Source organism: Oncorhynchus kisutch, linkage group LG13 (assembly GCF_002021735.2).
Source record: "Oncorhynchus kisutch isolate 150728-3 linkage group LG13, Okis_V2, whole genome shotgun sequence".
NCBI classification, from domain to species: domain Eukaryota; kingdom Metazoa; phylum Chordata; class Actinopteri; order Salmoniformes; family Salmonidae; genus Oncorhynchus; species Oncorhynchus kisutch.
In genome coordinates this window covers 61,266,203-61,286,636 of record NC_034186.2, presented here as the reverse complement: position 1 = coordinate 61,286,636, position 20,434 = coordinate 61,266,203, and the positions used below count along the sequence as shown (strand labels likewise).

The 20,434-nt window shown below is 47.2% G+C and overlaps 2 protein-coding genes across 3 annotated transcripts in view; one reads left to right on the top strand and one right to left on the bottom strand.

Annotated features, from left to right (window-relative positions):
- The window catches only part of LOC109902008 (sterol regulatory element-binding protein cleavage-activating protein), a 29,397-nt gene extending 26,550 nt beyond the window's left edge, over positions 1–2,847 (top strand). For both annotated transcript variants that reach the window (XM_031786797.1, XM_031786798.1), the window contains exon 21: positions 15–2,847. In XM_031786797.1, coding sequence (XP_031642657.1) covers positions 15–260 — 246 coding nt within the window. In that variant the 3' untranslated portion in view covers positions 261–2,847. The remainder of the gene's footprint in view (positions 1–14) is intronic.
- Positions 2,848–2,980: 133 nt separating this feature from the next.
- The window catches only part of LOC109902007 (protein tyrosine phosphatase non-receptor type 23), a 29,954-nt gene continuing 12,500 nt past the window's right edge, over positions 2,981–20,434 (bottom strand). Inside the window, exons 2-23 of the mRNA XM_020498054.2 lie at positions 16,752–16,826; positions 16,505–16,632; positions 12,633–12,709; positions 12,469–12,518; positions 12,202–12,333; positions 12,031–12,111; positions 11,667–11,798; positions 11,513–11,560; positions 11,357–11,413; positions 11,137–11,195; positions 10,903–10,982; positions 10,623–10,803; positions 10,366–10,511; positions 9,755–10,075; positions 9,503–9,657; positions 8,836–8,987; positions 6,097–8,620; positions 5,617–5,801; positions 5,410–5,514; positions 5,163–5,301; positions 4,869–4,985; positions 2,981–4,272 (exon numbers count right to left, since the gene is read on the bottom strand). Coding sequence (XP_020353643.2) covers positions 3,655–4,272; positions 4,869–4,985; positions 5,163–5,301; positions 5,410–5,514; positions 5,617–5,801; positions 6,097–8,620; positions 8,836–8,987; positions 9,503–9,657; positions 9,755–10,075; positions 10,366–10,511; positions 10,623–10,803; positions 10,903–10,982; positions 11,137–11,195; positions 11,357–11,413; positions 11,513–11,560; positions 11,667–11,798; positions 12,031–12,111; positions 12,202–12,333; positions 12,469–12,518; positions 12,633–12,709; positions 16,505–16,632; positions 16,752–16,826 — 5,562 coding nt within the window. The 3' untranslated portion in view covers positions 2,981–3,654. The remainder of the gene's footprint in view (positions 4,273–4,868; positions 4,986–5,162; positions 5,302–5,409; positions 5,515–5,616; positions 5,802–6,096; positions 8,621–8,835; positions 8,988–9,502; positions 9,658–9,754; positions 10,076–10,365; positions 10,512–10,622; positions 10,804–10,902; positions 10,983–11,136; positions 11,196–11,356; positions 11,414–11,512; positions 11,561–11,666; positions 11,799–12,030; positions 12,112–12,201; positions 12,334–12,468; positions 12,519–12,632; positions 12,710–16,504; positions 16,633–16,751; positions 16,827–20,434) is intronic.

Sequence of the window (20,434 nt, the reverse complement as noted above, 5' to 3'; positions counted from 1 at the left end):
TTCCTCTCCCCTAGGAGGTGGGCTGTGGTGCTAGTCTGGGGGTCATCTCTGAGTCTCTCCTGGTGACAGGGGGCCAGGGCTGTGTGTCCTTCTGGGACCTGAACTTCGGGGACCTCCTCCAGACGGTCTACCTGGGCCAGAGCAGCGACGGCCAAGGGGTCCGCCAGCTTGTGGTGCTGAACAACGCCGCCATCGTCTGCGACTTTGGCTCCGAGCTCAGCCTGGTCTATGTACCCTCGGTGCTGGAGAAGCTGGACTGAGCAGTAGCAGAACTAGGACAGGCGCCACACAGTGGCCTGTAGATGAAATGGTCAGTGCTGACAATGGGGATACCTGAAAACGCAACTCATTTTGGCCCTACACTACGCTGCAGTTGGACAATCTTCTTGGAAAGAGTTGACATGATTGGCTAATTTAGATCCTTAGCACTTCACCCGATTAGGTGGGAGGGCATTTCTATAGCAATACATAACGTTTTTTATAAAGCTAATGTCTGGTTGGAGAGACAGATGTACAGACAGACAGACTTACAAGTGGTCAACCTGCCACAGGGTGAGGTCTGTCTGACCAGAAAGATGACCCTTGACCTTGTTAGTAGCTCAGGGGGTTTGTATCCAAGGGGTTACCATCCAACAATCAGTCTGTCACTGCACTCTATGATGCTGTCATTGGAGGAGTGTTTGATACCACGCCAGCCAATCAGTGTGGCAGGCTCATGTCATGAGGTCTAAGGGCTGTTGGGCTAAGCTAAGCAGTTACTAGCATGTGTGTGTTTTGTGTCCTGGGAAAGAAACAGTCCCTTTTATGGTGAAAACACTGCTGACAAAAATCCTTCATTATTGTGTGTGTGTGTGAGATAACTGGATACGATTACTGTAATGAAATGCACCTTGAGAGGGGGTTGTTTTTATGTTTAAATCTATTTATTAGTGATACATTTTAAAGTAACAATTTGAGATGTGCATAATATAATGTGCAGATGTCATAAATGTAGGGTTAGATTTGTTTATTTTTTAAAACATTGGTTATGATGAATATTTGTAATATGAATATTTTGGAACTGAAGTGTTTTCTTGTAGTTGGAGATTGAGGGGGGGAGGTTCCTTGCCTTACCAAGCCTCAGGCTCTGATCTTAGGGCTACTGTTGCTGTAAGAGGACCCATCTGGGCCCCTAAGAGCCCTTTTAGCTGTAGGAGGCTCTATACCTCTACACTTTCTGCTTGAATTTGAGATGTGCATCTGAAGGTGTGGCAGCTCTACATTTGCTGCTCTCTTCCCATGTTGACTGGGCCCAGGAGAAATGTCAGAACATTTGAGATTGTGAATACATTCAATTGCACTGTTTTACGTTAGTAACATTGTCATGCTACCATTGTATATGTCTTGTTCTCTGACTAAAAGGTTCCATTGGGGAAATCACGTTACTTTTTACATGCCTAAAATGGCTTCCTCTTGAAAAACATCTCACAACTGAGTTTCTCTGTCTGTTTTTTCCCAATACAATGAAACTGTCTCTTTACTTTCCCTTATTTCTTATCTCTGTAATTCTCTGCTTGTGAGTTTGAGAACCCTATCAGGCATAACAGGAGAGGATGGGTAGTGTACCAGTAATGTGGTGATAACTCCACCTTGGCCCAGCCAGTCTTTAAGTGAGCAAAGGAGTCAGCGAGGGCCTCAGACTAGGAATATGAGGAGTTTGATGGTACCCTCTAGCTTGGACTCCCTCTACTAACTCAACCTTTCTTCCAGCCCCTTAGCTCTGAGTGACCGTAGCGCTAGCCTGCAGACACACGCAATGCAGAGAGCGTGTAGTGGGCTTGACATTAGCCTACTTGGTTACTTACACCCATAGCTGAATGTAGATCCGTGACGCTTGATATTGAAAAGCAAATCCCCTCAACTTCTACATACAGAAATATAACACACTAACTTGTGCACTAACTCTTAACCCTCTGAAATGCACACACACACACTTTGAAACATAATGTATAGAAAGACATTCAGAAACACACACATCAGACTTGTGAATGCAGGGTGGACAGCTTTAGTCAAGTGTTGCGACGTCTCCTGGTTTATCAATAACATGAATTGAAGACAAACGAAAACCCAGACGGACTGGAGTTGTGCTCCCATGTTCTATTGTAACATTTCTCATTTATTTTGTGTAAATAATAGCTAAATGCTTTAGAGTGTGTAGATTCACTTCTAATTTGAAGATCATTTTTTACTTCCTGACCAAATGGTCTCTTTCTGGCAGTGTGGTAGGGGTTGATGATGATGACTTGGGTCTCTAAGGAATGAATGTTGAAGGATGTAAAATATGGTTGTGTTCCAAGTCCTTTTAAGCTGCCTTTCCTTATCTCCTTGCTTGCAAATAATGTTATTTAACAGACATCCATCCATTGCAGCAGTTCACACACATTCAGTCACAATATGTGGCCTATGCAGGAATTAAACCGCACAACTGGTATTGCGAGCACTATGCTCCAAACATTAGAACGTTTATGGAACAGGACCTTTCTTACATATGTTTCCCAGTGTTCTGCCACTGTACTATCAGTAGTGATGAAAGGAGATGAGAAGGGAAGCATTTAAGATAATTGGAACACAGCCCATGTCCCCTTGATCTGTTCCTTTTGGTCCTACAAAATTGTTGACGGAGGGAGGGGCAGAGAGAAACCGGTGTAAATATTGTTTTTGTGGAATCATAGGCCTGCTCTGCCCCCCCTCCGCCCTTCGGTTGGCTAGGGTACACAGACTAGTGGCGGTAGCAAATGTTCTGGACTATTTTTAACACGGGAGCAAAACTTTGTACTAATTTCCAAATAAAGAGGCTTTGATACCTTGTCATGTGGTCTGTAGTCTGATTTTTGTAGAAAAGTGGATACTCACTTGAGAAATAAGCCATACATCAATTCAAACATTCCATAAGCTGTGGGTGTGTATTTTAAATACAGTGGTCAAAACCATGACAACGTAATAACATGAGGGTAGTCTACATTTTATTCAAGATATATTTACAGTGTTAATGAAAGACAAGAAAAAAATCTTAAGATGTGCCGATTCATGTATGCATGCGGTTACCACAACGACACCTTCGTCTGCAGGCTCCTCCCCCACCCTTTGGCCTCTGTCTGCGTCACCTTAGTGCAACCATATCAGTCACTACCGCCATCATCTTAGTCCACATGAAGAGCCCAAGCCAACCCCGTGCCTGGAGCGACTAGCTGTACGAGGGGACCATAGAAACTGCTGCTAGGAGGGCGTGCTGGGATTGTAGTGATGCCGAGTGGCCAGCTCTGAAGCATGGAGTGAAGAACAGTCCCATCTGGTACAGGTAGAAACACAGACAAAGAGAAGGAAAGAAAAGACGAGTGCTCCATGATTTGGTCCCAGAAGCACAGCCAGGCCACCAGTGATGGGAGGCGGAATGTATGACCCCTGAAGCAACAGAAAGGCCCAGGTTCAAACCAACCCCTAGCCCCTACCACTAAGCACTTCTAGTTGTGATTCTTGGAGTTTCCACCATTCTAGTCATTTTGGTTCATTAACTAAGAATCAGAGAATCAAGAAGAACTAGTACTAAAGGCTACAGGTCAGTTTGACACACGGCTATGAAGTGAGAAAGAAAGAGGGCGTCGTGGCTCCTGTGTTTCAGTTCTTGTTGAGGCTCCAGAGCGGGTCTAGGCTGCTCAGGGGGTCGTCTCCCCCCTCCTCGCTGGGCCCCTGGTGGAGGCCCTGGCCCTCGGCAGGCTGCAGGAAGCTCTGCTTAGTGACACGGTGCTTGCCCTTGCACCCACCACCCTCCATGGAGAAGGCCTCGGGAGTCAGAGAGGCCAGCAGCTCCAGGGAGTTTGGGGCTGGGCCAGAGGGAGGGGCTGGATCAGGGGTCACCTCTGGGACTGCATGGTTATTGGCTGTGGGGGGAGAGGAAGGGGCGGTGGCATCCACACCATTGGGTGATGGGGACTGAACCTTCTCTGGGGAGCAGAGTAGGGGACTGAGGGAGGAGGGTTGGGTCTTGCTGGGAGAGGGGTCCCGGGCGGTGGCGGGGGCTGGCTCTAGCTCTCTATCCAAGGGCAGGTCGGTGGGGGGGTTGAAGGGTTGGTCCTCCAGACCAGAGGAGGCGCCACTGTCGAGGACAGGGTCCATGGCTGGGTCAGTGGCACTGGGAGGCCGGATGCTGAGTTTGGCGATGGTGGCCTGAATGGAGCTGATGGTCATGTCACCTCCCAGAACTATGTCCTGTTGCGACTCCTGGCGAGAGTAAGGCTACAGGGAAAAGACAACCAGACAATATTTAGACAGGAGTGAGTAGTAGTGTCGCATAGACGGGTTGGTTGTCAAGCAACAGCAGCGAAACGTGCGCAACTATGGGGCAAAACAGACAGGGTTGGCTTAGATTGTTGACAACATGTAAACTATATTTTGTCTCCAATGTTTATTGAAAACATAAATGTGCACAATGAACACTCTCATAAATGTGCACAATGTCTCTCAAATACATCATTACAGATGTTGGTTAGCTAGTGAAAACAAGATAAAACTAGCTGAAACAACTCCCCACATGGCAGTTTCATGTCATTGTTGCTAGCTATCTGACCATCCAGAATCACAACAATTCATATCCTTCTGCCCCATTGAAGCGTGCACATAGTTTTCGTGACGTTGTCAGCTAACCCATCTATAGGGCCTCTCAATTTTAGCTTACATCGAGTGCAAATAAAATTGTTTTTCCAACTACATTTTCAATAGGAGCATATTTACGACTTCAATCACCACTACTCACTATCCACTCAGGTGCCTGAGACCCTAAAGCCTGAATGCCAAAAGGATCAAAAACTGTCTCAGTGAGAGACTGGGCTCACCTTGGTGGCAGCAGTGCTGGGTGTCTTGCTGCAGGGGGCGGTAGCGAGGTAGCCGTGTCTCTGGAGGACCTGCTCAGCGTGTTTCAGCACCGCCTCGTAACAGAACTTCAGGTGCAGCTGTGGACAGACACCAGAGAGAGGAGACAACTTGAAGAGCCATCACACCAACAAACAACACTGACTCAATGCACTGGGCTTGAGCTTTACTAGAGAACTTGCCTATGTGACGTCACTCTTACGAGACTGCACATTCAACCCCTTGTAAAGCATGAGGTCGTTAGGTGTGTCTCTAACCTTCTCCTGTAACATGTTCTTCCTCTGCTGCCTCATCTTCTTGACCAGTAGAGGTAGGTCAGGGATGCTGTTCCCTGCCTCCAGCTCCTGTACCGCTGCATACAGCAGACAGAGGGCGCCGGTACGCCCCACGCCAGAGCTGAGGTCACGGAGAGAGACCGGGTTCGTGGCAATACTCACATACACTTGGTTTTGATTAATCATCATGATGTTTGGTGATCTTAATAAAATAGCATGTGTGTGTTACCTGCAGTGCACAACAATAGGTGTGTGTAAGGGCCTCTGGTGCAGGTAGTATCCATGAACCTCCTGGATGAAGCAGATTAGATTGCTCTTGCTCTCAGGAAGACCCCTGGGAGGGGGAGGGAGAGAGAAGAAGTGAAATGGTATTCGATAGCCAGATATTAATTTCCATGCATACAGTGGTTATTCAGTTGTTACTGTGTGGACTCACAGCTCAGGCCAGGAGGTGAACTGTAGGTGTATGACGGTGCGTTTGAGGCTCTGGTCACGATATTGCATGCCAATCATTCGCTCCACGTGGGTGGGCGTGGTCTTCTGCGTAGTCAGGGTGACTGTGATTGGTCCCTGAGCAAGCTGCTGGCCGCGTTCTGTCGGGAAATATCGCAAAACCTTTCCCTACGGAAACACAGTAAAGAAACGACTAGGAGTTGGGGTTCTCTCAAATGACAATGTGTCAATTAAAATATGGACCGATAACTTCCAATTAAATAATAAATGTGTTTTCACAAATGTTTAGTCTGGAAGTAAATAAACCATCTCATCAAAGTTCTGCATTATCCAATTCCTTACCTACCTTGTATTCCTTCTTGGGTAAAACAAACAGGTGGTACATCTACCACCCACAGTAGTAAGCCTTTATGAGCGACCCCTAGAATGACCCATTCCTTCTCCCCTGAGTTTGTGTTCATACCTTATCTAACTCCTGCTCTGAGACCAGCATGACCACCAGCGAAACCTTCTGCTCCCACACCATGAGCCAAAAGTCGGCGGCCGTGCCCGACAGCGGCGCCTGCGTGGCGATGAGGCGCGGGCAGTAGGGCGACAGCTCCTCCACAAAGCTGCCGTTGATGTAGTCGTCCTTGCCCGAGCGCAGCAGCACGCGGTTACAGTCGTAGGGCATCACGTCCTGGTGACGGTTCTTCATGGTGTAGCAGCGGGCGATGGCGATGGACAGCTGCCTGGCGTCCCTCTCCTGCCCCTCCTGGAGCTCCTTCCAGCGGGCATCCAGCGGCGACAGGCCACCTTCGTCCACCGACGGGCGCTCCAGAGACTCCACGGCCGACCGGAAGCGTTCGAGTTCGCCGCAGAGGCGGGCTACGCGTTCGGGGGCTTGGTACGGGTCACCCTGGATCAGCCGGATGCCCTGGGAGCTCTTCTTGCGGCGCTCCCCGTCCTGAGGGTCAGCCTTGGTGGGTTGGAGGACGTTGGCGGGGGCCTTGGGGCCGCCGGGCTGGCTCTCTGGGCTGGAGGAGAGCAGGTCGTCTGTGATGGAGTTCTGGCGCGGGAAGAGGGAGGTGGAGGGGGATGAGGAGGAAGGGAGAGAGGGTGGACCGCCAGGGGTGGGGGCTGGGGAGGGCCTCTGGGGGGCCAGGCCTAGGGAAGAGGGGCCTGGGGAGGGAGAAGGGGAAGGTGAGGGCGAGGGAAGGATGACATTAGGTGGGAGGGCCACTGGAGGAGCTCCAGCAGTTGGTGGAATCATGTGCTGGGGAGGAGGCCGAGGTTGGCCCATAGAGGTGGGCTGTGGTGGGGCTCCGGGAGAGCCGTTCACACCTGGAGGAGTAGGGTACATGGTGGGGGTCATGGGGGCTACAGGCTGGGGAGCCTGGGACTGTTGGGGGGCTGAATGAGGCATTATAGGAGGCTGGTGGTAACTGGGGCCCTGTGGTAACTGGGGCTGGTAGACATGTTGGGGGGGTTGACCAGGGTGGGGCATCTGAGGCCCCTGAGGTGGGAGGGGGCCCCTGGGCAGGTAAGCCTGAGGGAGGTGGACATGATGGGGCTGGGAAGCAGGGGGCATCTGCTGGTGCAGGCCAGGGGGCATGGGCTGGCTGGTGGGGGGCAGGTAAGCCTGGGAAACTGGGGGCATCAGCTGGCTGTTAGCGGGCATCTGCTGATGAGGGCCAGGGTGCATTTGTGGATGAGGGTGCATTTGCTGGGCGTTGGGATGCATTTGTTGTTGTTGGGAAGGTAGCATCTGCTGATGAGGGTGCGGGGGCATCTGTTGGTTGGCAGGTTGCATGTATGGTTGGGAGACAGGGGGCATGGGCTGGGCAGTGGGGGGCATCTGTGGGTGAGGGCCCCTTGGGATCATGTGTTGGGGCTGTTGGAGTGGGTAGCCCTGCTGAGGGTGTTGAGGCTGATAGCCCTGTGGTAACTGGGGCTGGTAGCCATGCTGGGGTTGTGGCTGGGGCTGACCAGGATATGGTTGTTGATACTGGGGGGGCATGGGTGGCCGGGGCTGGTGCTGGGGGGGCATGTACTGTGGGTAACCCTGCTGGGCCTGGGGTCGGGGCCCGGGCATAGCCCTGGGGGCAGACTGGTAGCCAGGGGGCAGCTGCCCAGGAGGGTGTTGGTACTGCTGCTGTGGATGTTGGTGTGGTACCTGGCTGGGCGCTTGCATGGGCACCCCAGGCTGGGTCATGTACTGTGGGTACACACCCATCTGTGGGGGAACAGCGTAGCCTGCAGAGACAGTATGTGGTACAGGGTGGCGTGGGGCTGAGTTATAACTGGGGATGGGGGTCTGGATACTATCTACTGTAGTAGTGGAGGGACGGAAAGGGGCACGGGCAGGCCCGACTCCCCCAGTTTGGGGGGCTTGCGGCTGGGGAGGGCCATAGCCAGAAACAGGGGTCTGCTGGGGGGGTAGCTGAGTGAAGGGTCTGCGAGGGAAACCCTGGGCGGGGAGCGGGCCAGGGAAATGGTGCGGGCGAAGGTTTGGGGGGAACTGAGGGGTATAGAGCGGTGCCCCAGGTGCCCCTGGCCAGGGTAACGAAGCATTGCCACCCAGATTGGCACCAGGAAGGAAAGCCTCAGGTCCCGGGCGAAGGGCAGAGTGCAGGGAGGGGTGGTCGGGGGGTAGACTACGAAGCTCGTCAGGCAGGTCTCCTCCCAGGCTCAGTATAGCAGCGTTGATCTGGGCTAGCTCAGCATCCTCCAGACTAGAACAGGCAGAGTCCACGTCTGAGCCCCCCTTGGACCCCAGGGACGGTTTGGCTGCAGTGGGCCGAGAAGGGGGATTCTTCTGGGTCTCCCTGTCCAGCACGGCCTTCCTCTCCTCCTCCCTGCCCTGACACAGAGTCTTAGCTCTCTCCAGCAGGCGGGAGGACTTGGTCTCCAGGTCCTCGTAGAACTCCTTCCCCTCCTGGGACTTCTTCATCAGGTCCTCGTAAGCCTCATAGGACGCCACCAGAGTCTGCACCGTGCCATTCCACCTGAGAGTTGGAGCGAGAGAAAGGAAGGAGGAGAAGAGGAAGAGAAAGGGAGAGGTGAGATAACTTCTTCAGTAACAATGACATGAGGCTAATGCTTGTGTTTGTGTGTTCTGATTCTCTTTATTGGCCCCGTCCCTATGGCCTTGGACTGGAACAGCGTCCTTTGACAAATAGTACTGGTGTCCCACTAAAACCCTTCCCAAGACCTTGCTCACTTGTGTTCCGTCTCGGCGAGGCCCTTGCGGACCGAGGCGTATTGCACGTTGGCTTCCGTCAGCGCCTTGAGGATGTTCTCCTGGGCAGACAGGTTCTGGTCGATGTACACCTTCACCTGCTCATACTTCTTCAATTGCTCCTCAAACAACCTCTATAGGGAGGGAGAGAGGGAGAGAGAGAGAGAGAGAGAGAGAGAGAGAGAGAGGGAGGTGGAGAGAGAGAGAGGGAAAGAGAGAGAGAGAGAGAGAGAGAAAGAAAGAGAGAGAGAGAGAAAAAGAGAAAGAAAGAGAGAGAGAGAGAGAGAGAGAGAGAGAGAGAGAGAGAAAGAAAGAAAGAAAGAGAGAGAGAAAGAAAGAGAGAGAGAGAAAGAGAGATAGGGAGAGAGAGAGAGATAGGGAGAGAGGGAGAGAGATAGGGAGAGAGAGAGAGATAGAGAGAGAGATAGGGAGAGATAGAGAGAGAGATAGGGAGAGATAGAGAGAGAGATAGGGAGAGATAGAGAGAGAGATAGGGAGAGATAGAGAGAGAGAGAGAGAGAGAGAGAGAGAGAGAGAGAGAGAGAGAGAGAGAGAGAGAGAGAGAGACAAATGTTACATATAGTGTGTTAAGAGGCATGCGTTAGTCTAGAATGTCATGAAGATCAAACCCACACACAATGTCCTGTACCTTCATGTCAGTGCGCTCGGTAGTGACAAGGGAGGAAGTGATGTCGTCCTGCTGGATGAGGTCACGCAGCTGTTTTTCCAGGGTGCTCCTCTGGTCCCTCATCTCCTGCACCTTACCCAGGATCCTCTTCATGCACTGCAGCCCCGCCACCTCCTCTGTAGGAACACACACACACACACACACACACATTTAGAAACACACTCCAAATAACACCATAAACACCATAACTCTTTTCCACTTTCCTATACCCACCCTGGTTGAGTTGGGGCCTCGGCAGGGCGTCTCTCAGGGCATCCAGTGGTCCCCCCAGCAGCCTCAGGTTACTGATGTGCAGGTTCATGGCTCTGTGCAGCTCGGTGTTGGTGAAGCTGGCCTTCTCATGGGCCTCCATGTACTTCTCCAGGTCTCTGCGGATCTCAGCCAGGGTCTGGGCATGTGCCTGGGGGTGCAGCTCTGCCGCGGGGCCTCCTCCCACCGCCTCTTGCAGCGCCCGCACCCCGGCCTCGTCCTCCTCCAGCACGTCCCGGATCTCCCTCAGAGACGCCTCCACGTCCGTGAATACACCAGACAAGACTGAGGGAGAGAGACATAGGGATAGTATCGAAAGGCACAATAATAATAATACTTATTTTCCACCATCATTTGCAAATAAATTCATTAAAAATCCTACAATGTGATTTTCTGGATTTTTTTCCCTCATTTTGTCTGTCATAGTTGAAGTGTACCTATGATGAAAATTACAGGCCTCTCATCTTTTTAAGTGGGAGAACTTGCACAATTGGTGGCTGACTAAATACTTTTTTGTCCCACTGTATGTGTGTGTGTGACATGTGTATGTGTGTGTCCCAGGCCCAACCACTCACCCTGCATGGACTGAATGAGGCTCTTGACGGTGTCTGGTCTGACACTGAGCGCAGCACACTTCTCCATCAGTACGGGGGGGATGTGACTGTACATGTCCAGGTTATCTACTGAGTCTGGCTCCAGACCCAGAGAGTCCATAAACTGCCTGTAAACCCAGAGCTACATCAGTAACCACACAAAGTCACTATATTAAATCGTAAAAGGCGTACCTAGACGACACAAATACACACACAGCCGCTCTGACTCTCCTACTCACTCTAGAGTATCATTCCTGCTGTCTATCTTGGCCATGATGTCCCGTAGCAACTTGGCCTTCTCTTCACTGTAGAGAGAGGAGGCCTCGTGGGCAGCCATGGGCACCAGCTTGGCAAACAGGTCTGGTCCTGTGACACTGGGATCAGTTGGGTTCACGGGCAAGGCCTTCACCAGGGGGGCACCTAGAGAGGGCATTATGACAATGAAAATCCAAATATAGTATATGAAATGCAGGAGAGGTTGTGTGTGAGGATAGGTCAGAGGTCAGGGTTCAATGTGACCTTTGACGGAAGCAAGAGTCTCCAACGAGGGCACAGTCTCATGGTAGATGAAGTCATTGTCTTTCTTGGCAGAGTTGAACCTACAAGGGACAGGGGAATAAGGAATATCAAAATAAAAGGAGAAGACAGATCAGAAAGAATGTGTCTGACTGTCTACCAATCTCAAAGGGTAAAGATTGTACCAACCTATCCACAATCATAAGTGAATATACAGTAGGGAATATAGCTGCTTACTTTCCCCCTATCACGTCCATGGTGAACTTCAAGGCCTCCTGCACACTGTCCGGCTGACCCTGTTCAAACAAGAGAGAATGAGAGAAGAGGGGATTGAGGAGAAGGAGCATAAAGACAGTTCCTTTGTTATTGTAAGCTTGATAACAGATGCAAAATAATCCATTTCAGAATGGCAAATGAAAAAGGTTACACACAAGAGTCAATTGGAAGGTGACTGTACCTTGGCCAACTTGATGGCTTCACTGAGTTTGTCTAAGGAGCTCTGCAGGTAAGCCAGCTTTAGAAAAACAGGTGTATAAAGAGAGACATTAGTATGTAGAGGAATGGAGGTATGCAGAGGAATATACACGGGGGGAGTAGGGATAAGGTGACATACCCGCTCTCCATATTTCTGTTGCTCCTCAGCCTGCTTCCCCATATGCAGCTGAAAAAATATATGTTATTCAATAAAAAAAGAGTATCCGTAAACCAAATTGAGAACACATTCGCAATACACTCCCTCACAACTCACTGTCCTGTCTCAAACTCACATGGGCGATGGAGGCAAAGTAGTAGATCTTCATTTGCACCAGTTTCTTCCAGTCCTTCTGGATCTTACCCAGCATGGAGGCTGTGTCAGAGTTCTCCAGAGCCCTGCACGCCTCCTTATAGTAGTCCACCACCTAGACCAGGCCAACAACAGAACAGTCGCACACCTGGGTCATACTCATTAGGGCACACCGTAGCGAAACATTTTGCAACAGAAAATAATTAGCATTTTCTTATTAGATAAGTTCAGTTAGTCCCTCCCCGTTTGATGCCTATTGAGAACGACCCTGCTCTACGGCAACTGAGGTCTAGAGGGTGTAATCATGCCCTGCTACTACGTCTTGTGTTGACAGAAGGGAAATTTACCTGAGCACTGATGCGGGCTACAAGGAAACTCTTCCTGTTGTCCAGCATGGACTTCTCCAGGAGACACTCCTGAGCCTGACCCTGAATGGAGACAAATAATAACAATGAAGTGTGTGTGTTCATGCTTGTGAGAACACATGCATGTGGGGCACGTGTGTGTGCGATAGTTACCAGCATGAGGTTGATGTTGAGGTTAAGGATCTGGTGACTCATGTCCACGCTGAAGTTGTGGCTGAAGTGGTCCCTCAGGTAGGAGAAGGCCCCCGCGGAGCACTGGAAGTGTGTACATGACACCTTCATCCCCTAGAGGGAGAGAGAGAGAGAGGGGAGGAAGGGAGACAGAAGGGAGTGAGGATGTAAGTGATAGAAAGAGGAGGACAATACAATGTCCGTGTGAGATGTCATGGAGAGAGAGGGTAACGTGTTGCTTCTGCTCACCTCTTCGGACACCCTGTTATCCATGGCTCCCAACATGGAGTGGAGAGCACCTACAGAGAAGACAACATCATGGCAATCAGGAAATAGCTGTTTGACGGCTGGTTAGGCCCTCAGTGCGGATCGAAGGACAGTTTTACACGTCACCACTCAATGGTTCAACTCACCCAGGTTGTAGAGGATGCAGGCTTGCTCATAGCTGATGTCATCATGAGTGACTGTTTTTCCAGAAAATATTTCTGTCCTGATAAGAGAGAATGAAATTGTTGACACACTGTTTTGCATACATGAGGGTGTGGTGTGTGTCTACATGTATGGGCCTGTCTGTATTTGTATGTATTATGGATCCCCATTAGTTCCTGCCAAGGCAGCAGCTTATCTTCCTGGGGTCCAGCAAAATTAAGGCAGTTATATACCATTTTAAAAACATTACAACAGATTTTTACGACACATTAATAAGTGTGTTCCCTCGGGCCACTACTCTACAACCACATATCTACAACACAAAATACATGTGTATGTGTATAGTGAGTATGTTATAGTGTGTGTGTCTCTTCACATTCCCGGCTGTTCCATAAGGTGTATTTTATCCGTTTTCTTTTCAATCAGATTTTACTGCTTGCATGAGTTACTTGATGTGGAATAGAGTTCAATATAGCCATGGCTCTATGTAGTACTGTGTGCCTCCCATAATCTGTTCTGGACTTGGGGACTGTGAAGAGACCTCTGGTGGCAATGTCTTGTGAGGTATGCATGGATGTCCGAGCTGTGTGCTAATAGCTTAAACGGACAGCTTGATGCATATAACATGTCAATGCTTCTCGCAAATACAAGTTGTGAAGAAGTCAATCTGTCCTCTAGCCAGGTGAGACTGACATAATGTTAACTCTCCGTGTACATTTAAGAGCCAGCCGTGCTGCCCTGTTCTGGGCCAATTGTAAGTCCCTGCCTTCCCTGCGGGCCCAAAGAGAAAATTAAGTGCACTATAGGCCTACCCCTGGCCAATCAGATGGCTCAGATGACTGTGTCTGCCGTAACGTAGCGTGGCAAAAATGAAAGCTGCAGAAAGTTGATACTGTGAGATTTCTAAACGTTTAAAACCATGAGAGAGAGAGACTGTCAACGAATTCAGCAAAGAGATGCTGTTTTTATGACTGAGTTCATGTTTAAGTTCTTACTCAGCACTGTCAACACTTTTATAAGGCATAAAATGCGCGTTGTTCCTATATCCACTCAGCGCTACAACAAGCACTGCAGCAGTAATGAATAAGTAGGAAAGTGTACCTATAGGCTTGCGTTGCTGTTATTATTATTAGTGGCTTGGGTCTTTTTTAATATCAAGGAATATTTCACTTTTTCTGTTCAACATGACTTTGTGCATGAGGCAGAAATAATCCGGTGCGTGTCGAGTTTCGCCAGCTGGAAGATGGAGTCCCTTTTAGGTCAGTGTTAGTGGAGGAAAGGGAGAGCGAAGGGATGTTGAGAGGCAGATCCTCAGTCTGCTGCTCTCTCCCTCCACTGAGACTGACCATCAGATGCAGGCACCATCCCCCCCTTGTGAAGCTGTAATACAACAACGGATCTATTACCGGCGTGATCATATAGCCTACCTCAAATGTTACAATGTCATTTGAAAAGAAATGCCCAAACAACAATGCATTGGCAAGGCAATTAAAGCAAAGCCAATATGCAGTGATAATGTATTGGACCTATGACTTACTGCACAAACCTCATTGCTACAGTACTATTATTAATTGATTGTTGCATAGGCTTACGTTTTTTTAAAGTCATGTTAAAAAAAATCTGAGCGGTAGATCTCGGCTTGCATTTTGATTCAGTGATCTTGACTCAGACAAGGTTGATGATCAGTGTTCTAGAGTTTTCCCTGTTAACACTATCAACCTTACCGAAACAAAACAAACTATGCAAGAGATTTTGTTGTAGGCAGAACGCATCAGAGTAGGATTCTTCAGCCTGGTGCGGTATAAACAATCAGAGCTGCAGTAGGCCTATATGCAAATAGCTCATTGCCATATATGGATATGTGCCATTTACATTGAACTGGACTGTGTTTGCAGCATGAGCGGTCGTGAGTAGATGCTCTTAATTTGAAGTCAAAGTAAGAGCTGCTGTAGCCACATGTTTATTTTTATTTTTATTTCACCTTTATTTAACCAGGTAGGCTAGTTGAGAACAAGTTCTCATTTGCAACTGCGACCTGTGCACATTTTGTTCATATCCTTTGCTATTTAGTGAGTTATTAGCCCAGTTATAGTCAGCAATAGAGGAGTGATTGCTTCCTACAAGAGCACAAAACATATACATCTCTAGACTTTGAAAAGCGAGTCAGGCAAAGAGCGTGTTTTTTATGTCTTAAAGGGGCAGTGTTGTATTTTGAGACAGGCTTGAATAAGCTAAGTAGCCAATAGGCAAAGGGTAGAATAATTTGTCTGATTCTCTGTAATAATGGTATGGGAATAATAATGCATTTTATTTTGTAAAGTGGTTTCTTGCATCAAACAACACAACAACATTTTCAGTCACCTCCTTGTCTGAAGGACAAGTGGATAAACAGGTTAATGTCAAGCCCTGCATGTTTTTTTCAAAAGTCTCATGGAATGTAGGCCTACATTGAACACTGCACATTGGTTGCTACGTTAGGCTGAATGATAGAACAGCCGTTTCCATGTTAAAATGTTATGGGATACATTTTCTCAATTGTTTTGATGTTAGGCCACTCTGGTAGGCTTAGGTTATGATCAAATAGCCACAGTAGCCTACATGGCCACCTCTAAAACTGTAACTTAAAGCGGGTACAGCCTCCGGGTTCACAGTAAACGCATGCTGGAAGGCTGATTGGTCGGCTGTTTGAGCAGGGTGCTTTGCTATTCTTGGGGAGCAGAATTACTTTTGCTTCCCTCCAGGTCTGAGTACACACACTTTCCTGTAGGCTTAGATTGAAAAGATGGCAAATATGAGTGGCAATATCATCCACTATCATCCTCAGTAATTTTCCATCCAAGTTGTCAGAACCAGGTGGTTTGTCATTGTTGATAGACAACAATATTTGTTTCACCACTGCCACACTCACTTTACAGAATTACAATGCTTGTCGTTCATAATTTGGTCAGTTATGAATGGATGTGTAGGTTCAGAATTTGGTCAGTTATGCATGGATGTGTAGGTTCAGAATATGGTCAGTTATGCATGGATGTGTAGGTTCAGAATTTGGTCAGTTATGCATGGATGTGTAGGTTCAGAATTTGGTCAGTTATGAATGGATGTGTAGGTTCAGAATTTGGTCAGTTATGAATGGATGTGTAGGTTCAGAATTTGTTTGCATGTCAAAGTCTGCTAATCTTGCCAATGAAAAAAGTATTAAAGAAGTTGGCAATATCAGTCGGTTTTGTGATGAATGAGCCATCTGATTCAATGAATGATGGAACTGAGTTTGCACAAAACTGTATTTAAGGTGATCCAAACCTTTTAACTATCGTTCATCTTTGTTTCACAGTAACTGTTTCTCCAGAAAATATTTCTGTCCTGGTAAGAGAGAATGAAGTTGGCGACACACTGTATTGCATACCTGAGGGTGTGGTCTGTGTCTACACGTATGGTAGGGAGAGCTTATGAAAGTGTGTGTGTGTGTTTGCTCACACTTTATTTGGATAGTTCAGATTGTCCATCTGTAGATGCTCTGTGGATGCTCTAGAGATATCTGCAGATAAGCAACTGCTTGCTAAGGTTCCAATTAGGGAAGGTTTAGAATAAGGGTTAGGGTAGAGTTAAGGTTGGGGCTAGGGTTAAGTTTAGGGTTAGGATGAGGGTTAATGGTAGGGTTAGTAGATAGTTGAAATGTTACTGATAGTCTGTCGAGCATCTACAGATGGACTATCCAAATAAAGTGTTAGCTTGTGTTCTTCCGGTCGTTCCGTAGCAGTCTGTGGAAGAGTTTATGAAAGCAACTGTGTGTATGTTAATGATCTCATGGGTAAGTGTGTAAATATAGGGCTCCTATGTGTACTTCATTGCCTCATACCATGAGATGGGTACTGCTGCTTCCTGCCCAGGCCCCAGAGGCACACGGCTCTGGAGGTAGTGCAGCTGCCCAAAGTACTTCCTCAAAATGCTGCAGCCCTCAAAGTCCCGCGTCACATTCACCGCACCCTGCCACAAACACTTACTTATTATAGGATAGAAAGACAGTACAGTATAGTATATGGCCGACATAACAAATAAATCACATCATATGACATCTGCATAGCACGCTCAGTCCCAGTTCATACCTGTCTCAGTGTCTCTAGCTTCTTCAGTTGTTCATTATAGCTGTCTGGATTCTCCCCATAGTTCTTCAGGATGAACTGAAAGGACAGAGGGAAAGCAGATAAGAGGGGCCATTGGGAGCTCAGCAAATAACCTTTACTTAACCAATAAGGTATATTCATTCAATCAGAAATAGATTTACAGTACCAGTCAAAAGTTTGGGCACAACTACTTATTCAAGGGTTTTTCTTTTCTACATTGTAGAATAATAGTGAAGACATCAACACTATGAAATAACACATATGGAATCATGTAGTAACCAAAAAAAAGTTTTAAACAAATCAAAATATATTTTATATTTGAGATCCTTCAAATAGACACCCTTTGACTTGATGACAGCTTTGCACACTCTTGGAATTTTCTCAACCAGCTTCATGAGGTAGTCACCTGGAATGCATTTCAATTAACAGGTGTGCCTTGTTAAAAGTTAATCTGTGGAATTTCTGTCCTTCTTAATACGTTTGAGCCAATCAGTTTTGTTGTGACAAGGTAGGGGTGGTTTACAGAAGATAGCCCTATTTGACCGGTGGAAATCTGCCCTTTGGTCTGATGAGTCCAAACTTGAGATTTTTGGTTCCAACCGCTGTGTCTTTGTGAGACGCAGAGTAGATGAACGGATAATCTCCGCATTTGTGGCTCCCACCGTGGTGTGATGTTGCTTTGCTGGTGACACGGTCTGTGATTTATTTAGAATTCAAGGCACACTTAACCAGCATGGCTACCACAGCATTTTGGAACTATATGCCATCCTAAGTAACTTCAATATGGTGCCCTGCATCCCCACCATCTCATTGTTCCAGCAGGATCCAGCACAAATTTAGCACTGACATTCATAATTAATCCATAATCCAATCCAATTAATCCATGTAATAAAAAACGACTAGATCTGCACCTATTGTGTGGACAAAGGAAATTGATCTGAATCTCGCAGACAGTGTTTTATTTATTTTGTTGGTCTTTGTTAGCCGAAAGCTGGGATTTGTTCCAATCCACTTTAGGTCCATGTTAAATCTACGTTATAGCCACAGAAGGCTGGTGGGAGGAGATATAGGAGGATAGGCTCATTGTAATGGCTGAAATGGAATAGTGGAACGGAGTCTAATATGTGGTTTCCATATATTTTATGTGTTTGATACCGTTCCATTTAATCCATTACAATGAGCCTGGCCTCCTACAGATCCCCCCACCAGCCTCCTCTTGTTATAGCGCGGTTAACATACAAAGGTTATTCCCAAAGGTTATGCCACATGCACAGCTTTTACTGTGAATGATATATGGAGAACGTGTGGGAAAATGCCAATAAAAGCCGCATCGTCAGCTTCCCAGCGCGCTGCTCTATGAATAGAATCCCGGCCTAAATCTAGTCTCTTGTTTTATTTGGTCGTCAAGAGACCCCATTTTATTCTCCTGTAGATGTTGAGAAGAAGAGCAGCAGTGCAGTCTGGATCCGAGCCTGAATCTTCTGACAGCGGAGAGATGAAAGACCCCACAAACTGACCAGGATGTGGCGGTTCCCACAGCCGACAGGTAATCATGGAGATATCTGGAGTAGAGGTCGACCGATTATGATTTTTCAACGCCGATACCAATACCGATTATTGGAGGACCAAAAAAAGCCGATACCGATTAAATCAGACGATTAAAAAAAATGTATTTGTAATAATGACAATTACAACAATAACATCAATTTAGCCTCAAGTAAATAATGAAACATGTTCAATTTCATTTAAATAATGCAAAAACAAAGTGTTGGAGAAGAAAGTAAAAGTGCAATATGTGCTATGTAAGAAAGCTAACGTTTCAGTTCCTTGTTCAGAACATGAGATCATATGAAAGCTGGTGGTTCCTTTTAACATGAGTCTTCAATATTCCCAGGTAAGAAGTTTTAGGTTGTAGTTATTATAGGAATTATAGGACTATTTCCCTCTATACCATTTGTATTTCATTAACCTTTGACTATTGGATGTTCTTATAGGCACTTTAGTATTGCCAGTGTAACAGTATAGCTTCCGTCCCTCTCCTCGCTCCTCCCTGGGCTCGAACCAGGAACACAACGACAACAGCCACAGCGTTACCCATGCAGAGCAAGGGAAACAACCACTGCAAGGCTCAGAGCGAGTGACGTTTGAAACGCTATTAGCGCGCGCTAACTAGCTAGCCATTTCACTTCGGTTACACCAGCCTCATCTCGGGAGTTGATAGGCTTGAAGTCATAAACAGCGCAATGCTTGACGCACAACGAAGAGCTGCTGGCAAAACATACGAACGTGCTGTTTGAATGAATGTTTACGTGCCTGCTTCTGCCTACCACCGCTCAGTCGGATACTTAGATACTTGTATGCTTAGTCAGATTATATGCAACGCAGGACACGCTAGATAATATCTAGTAATATCATCAACCACTAGTTAACTGGTGATTATGATTGATTGTTTTTTATAAGATAAGTTTAATGCTAGCTAGCAACTTACCTTGGCTTACTGCATTCGCGTAACAGGCAGTCTCCTTGTGGAGTGCAACGAGAGAGAGGCAGGTCGTTATTGCGTTGGACAAGTTAACTGTAAGGTTGCAAGATTGGATCCCCCCAGGCCCCCCAGGTCGCTCCAGCCGATGTCGTGTCATGTGTTTTTTACTGAGGAGTGGCTTCCGTAAAGGCCTGATTGGTTGAGTGCTGCAGAGATGGTTGTCTTCTGGAAGGTTCTCCCAACTCCACAGAAGATCTCTGGGGCTCTGTCAGAGTGACCATCGGGTTCTTGGTCACCTCCCTGACCAAGGCCTTTCTCCCCCGATTGCTCAGTTTGGCCAGCTCTAGGAAGAGTCTTGGTGGTTCCAAACTTATTCAACTTATGGAGGCCACTGTGTTCTTGGGGACCTTCAATGCTGCAAACAGGTTTTGGTACCCTTTCCCAGATCTGTGCCTCAACACAATCCTGTCTCGGAGCTCTACGGAGAATTCCTTCAACTTCATGGCTTGGTTTTTGCTCTTGCTCTGATATAGACAGGTGTGTGCCTTTCCAAATCATGTCCAATCAATTGAATTTACCACAGGTTGACTCCAATCAAGTTGTAGAAACATCTCAAGGATGATCAATGGAAACAGGATGCACCTAAGCTCAATTTCAAGTCTCATAGCAAAGGGTCTGAATACTTATGTAAATAACGTATTTCTGTATTTTGCAAAAATGTTTAAAAAACTGTTTTCGGTTGTCGTTATGGGCTATTGTGTGTAGATTGAGAATGTCTAAAAATTGAATCCATTTTAGAATAAGGTAATGTAACAAAAATGTGGAAAATTCAAGGGGTCTGAATACTTTCCGAATGCACGGTATGTTAGCAAATGTTGTATAAACAATAAATTTAAAAATTACACACAATGTAGGCTACAAACTTATTACAACTGTAGCAGGCCAATCCTTCTCCTGCAGGTACACTGGGTGTGCAGGTTTCTGTTTCAGCCCAGCACTAACACACCTGATTTAACTTACCAAACCTAATCAGTTGATAATAATGTGTATTATTTCTGGGCTGGAATAGAAGCATGCTCACCCAGTAGATCAGAGAGTGGAGCAAGGTTGGCCACCTCTGGTATGGACTTTTTGTACACCTGCAATTATGCTTTAGTAATAATAGCCTAATTACTAAGATGTG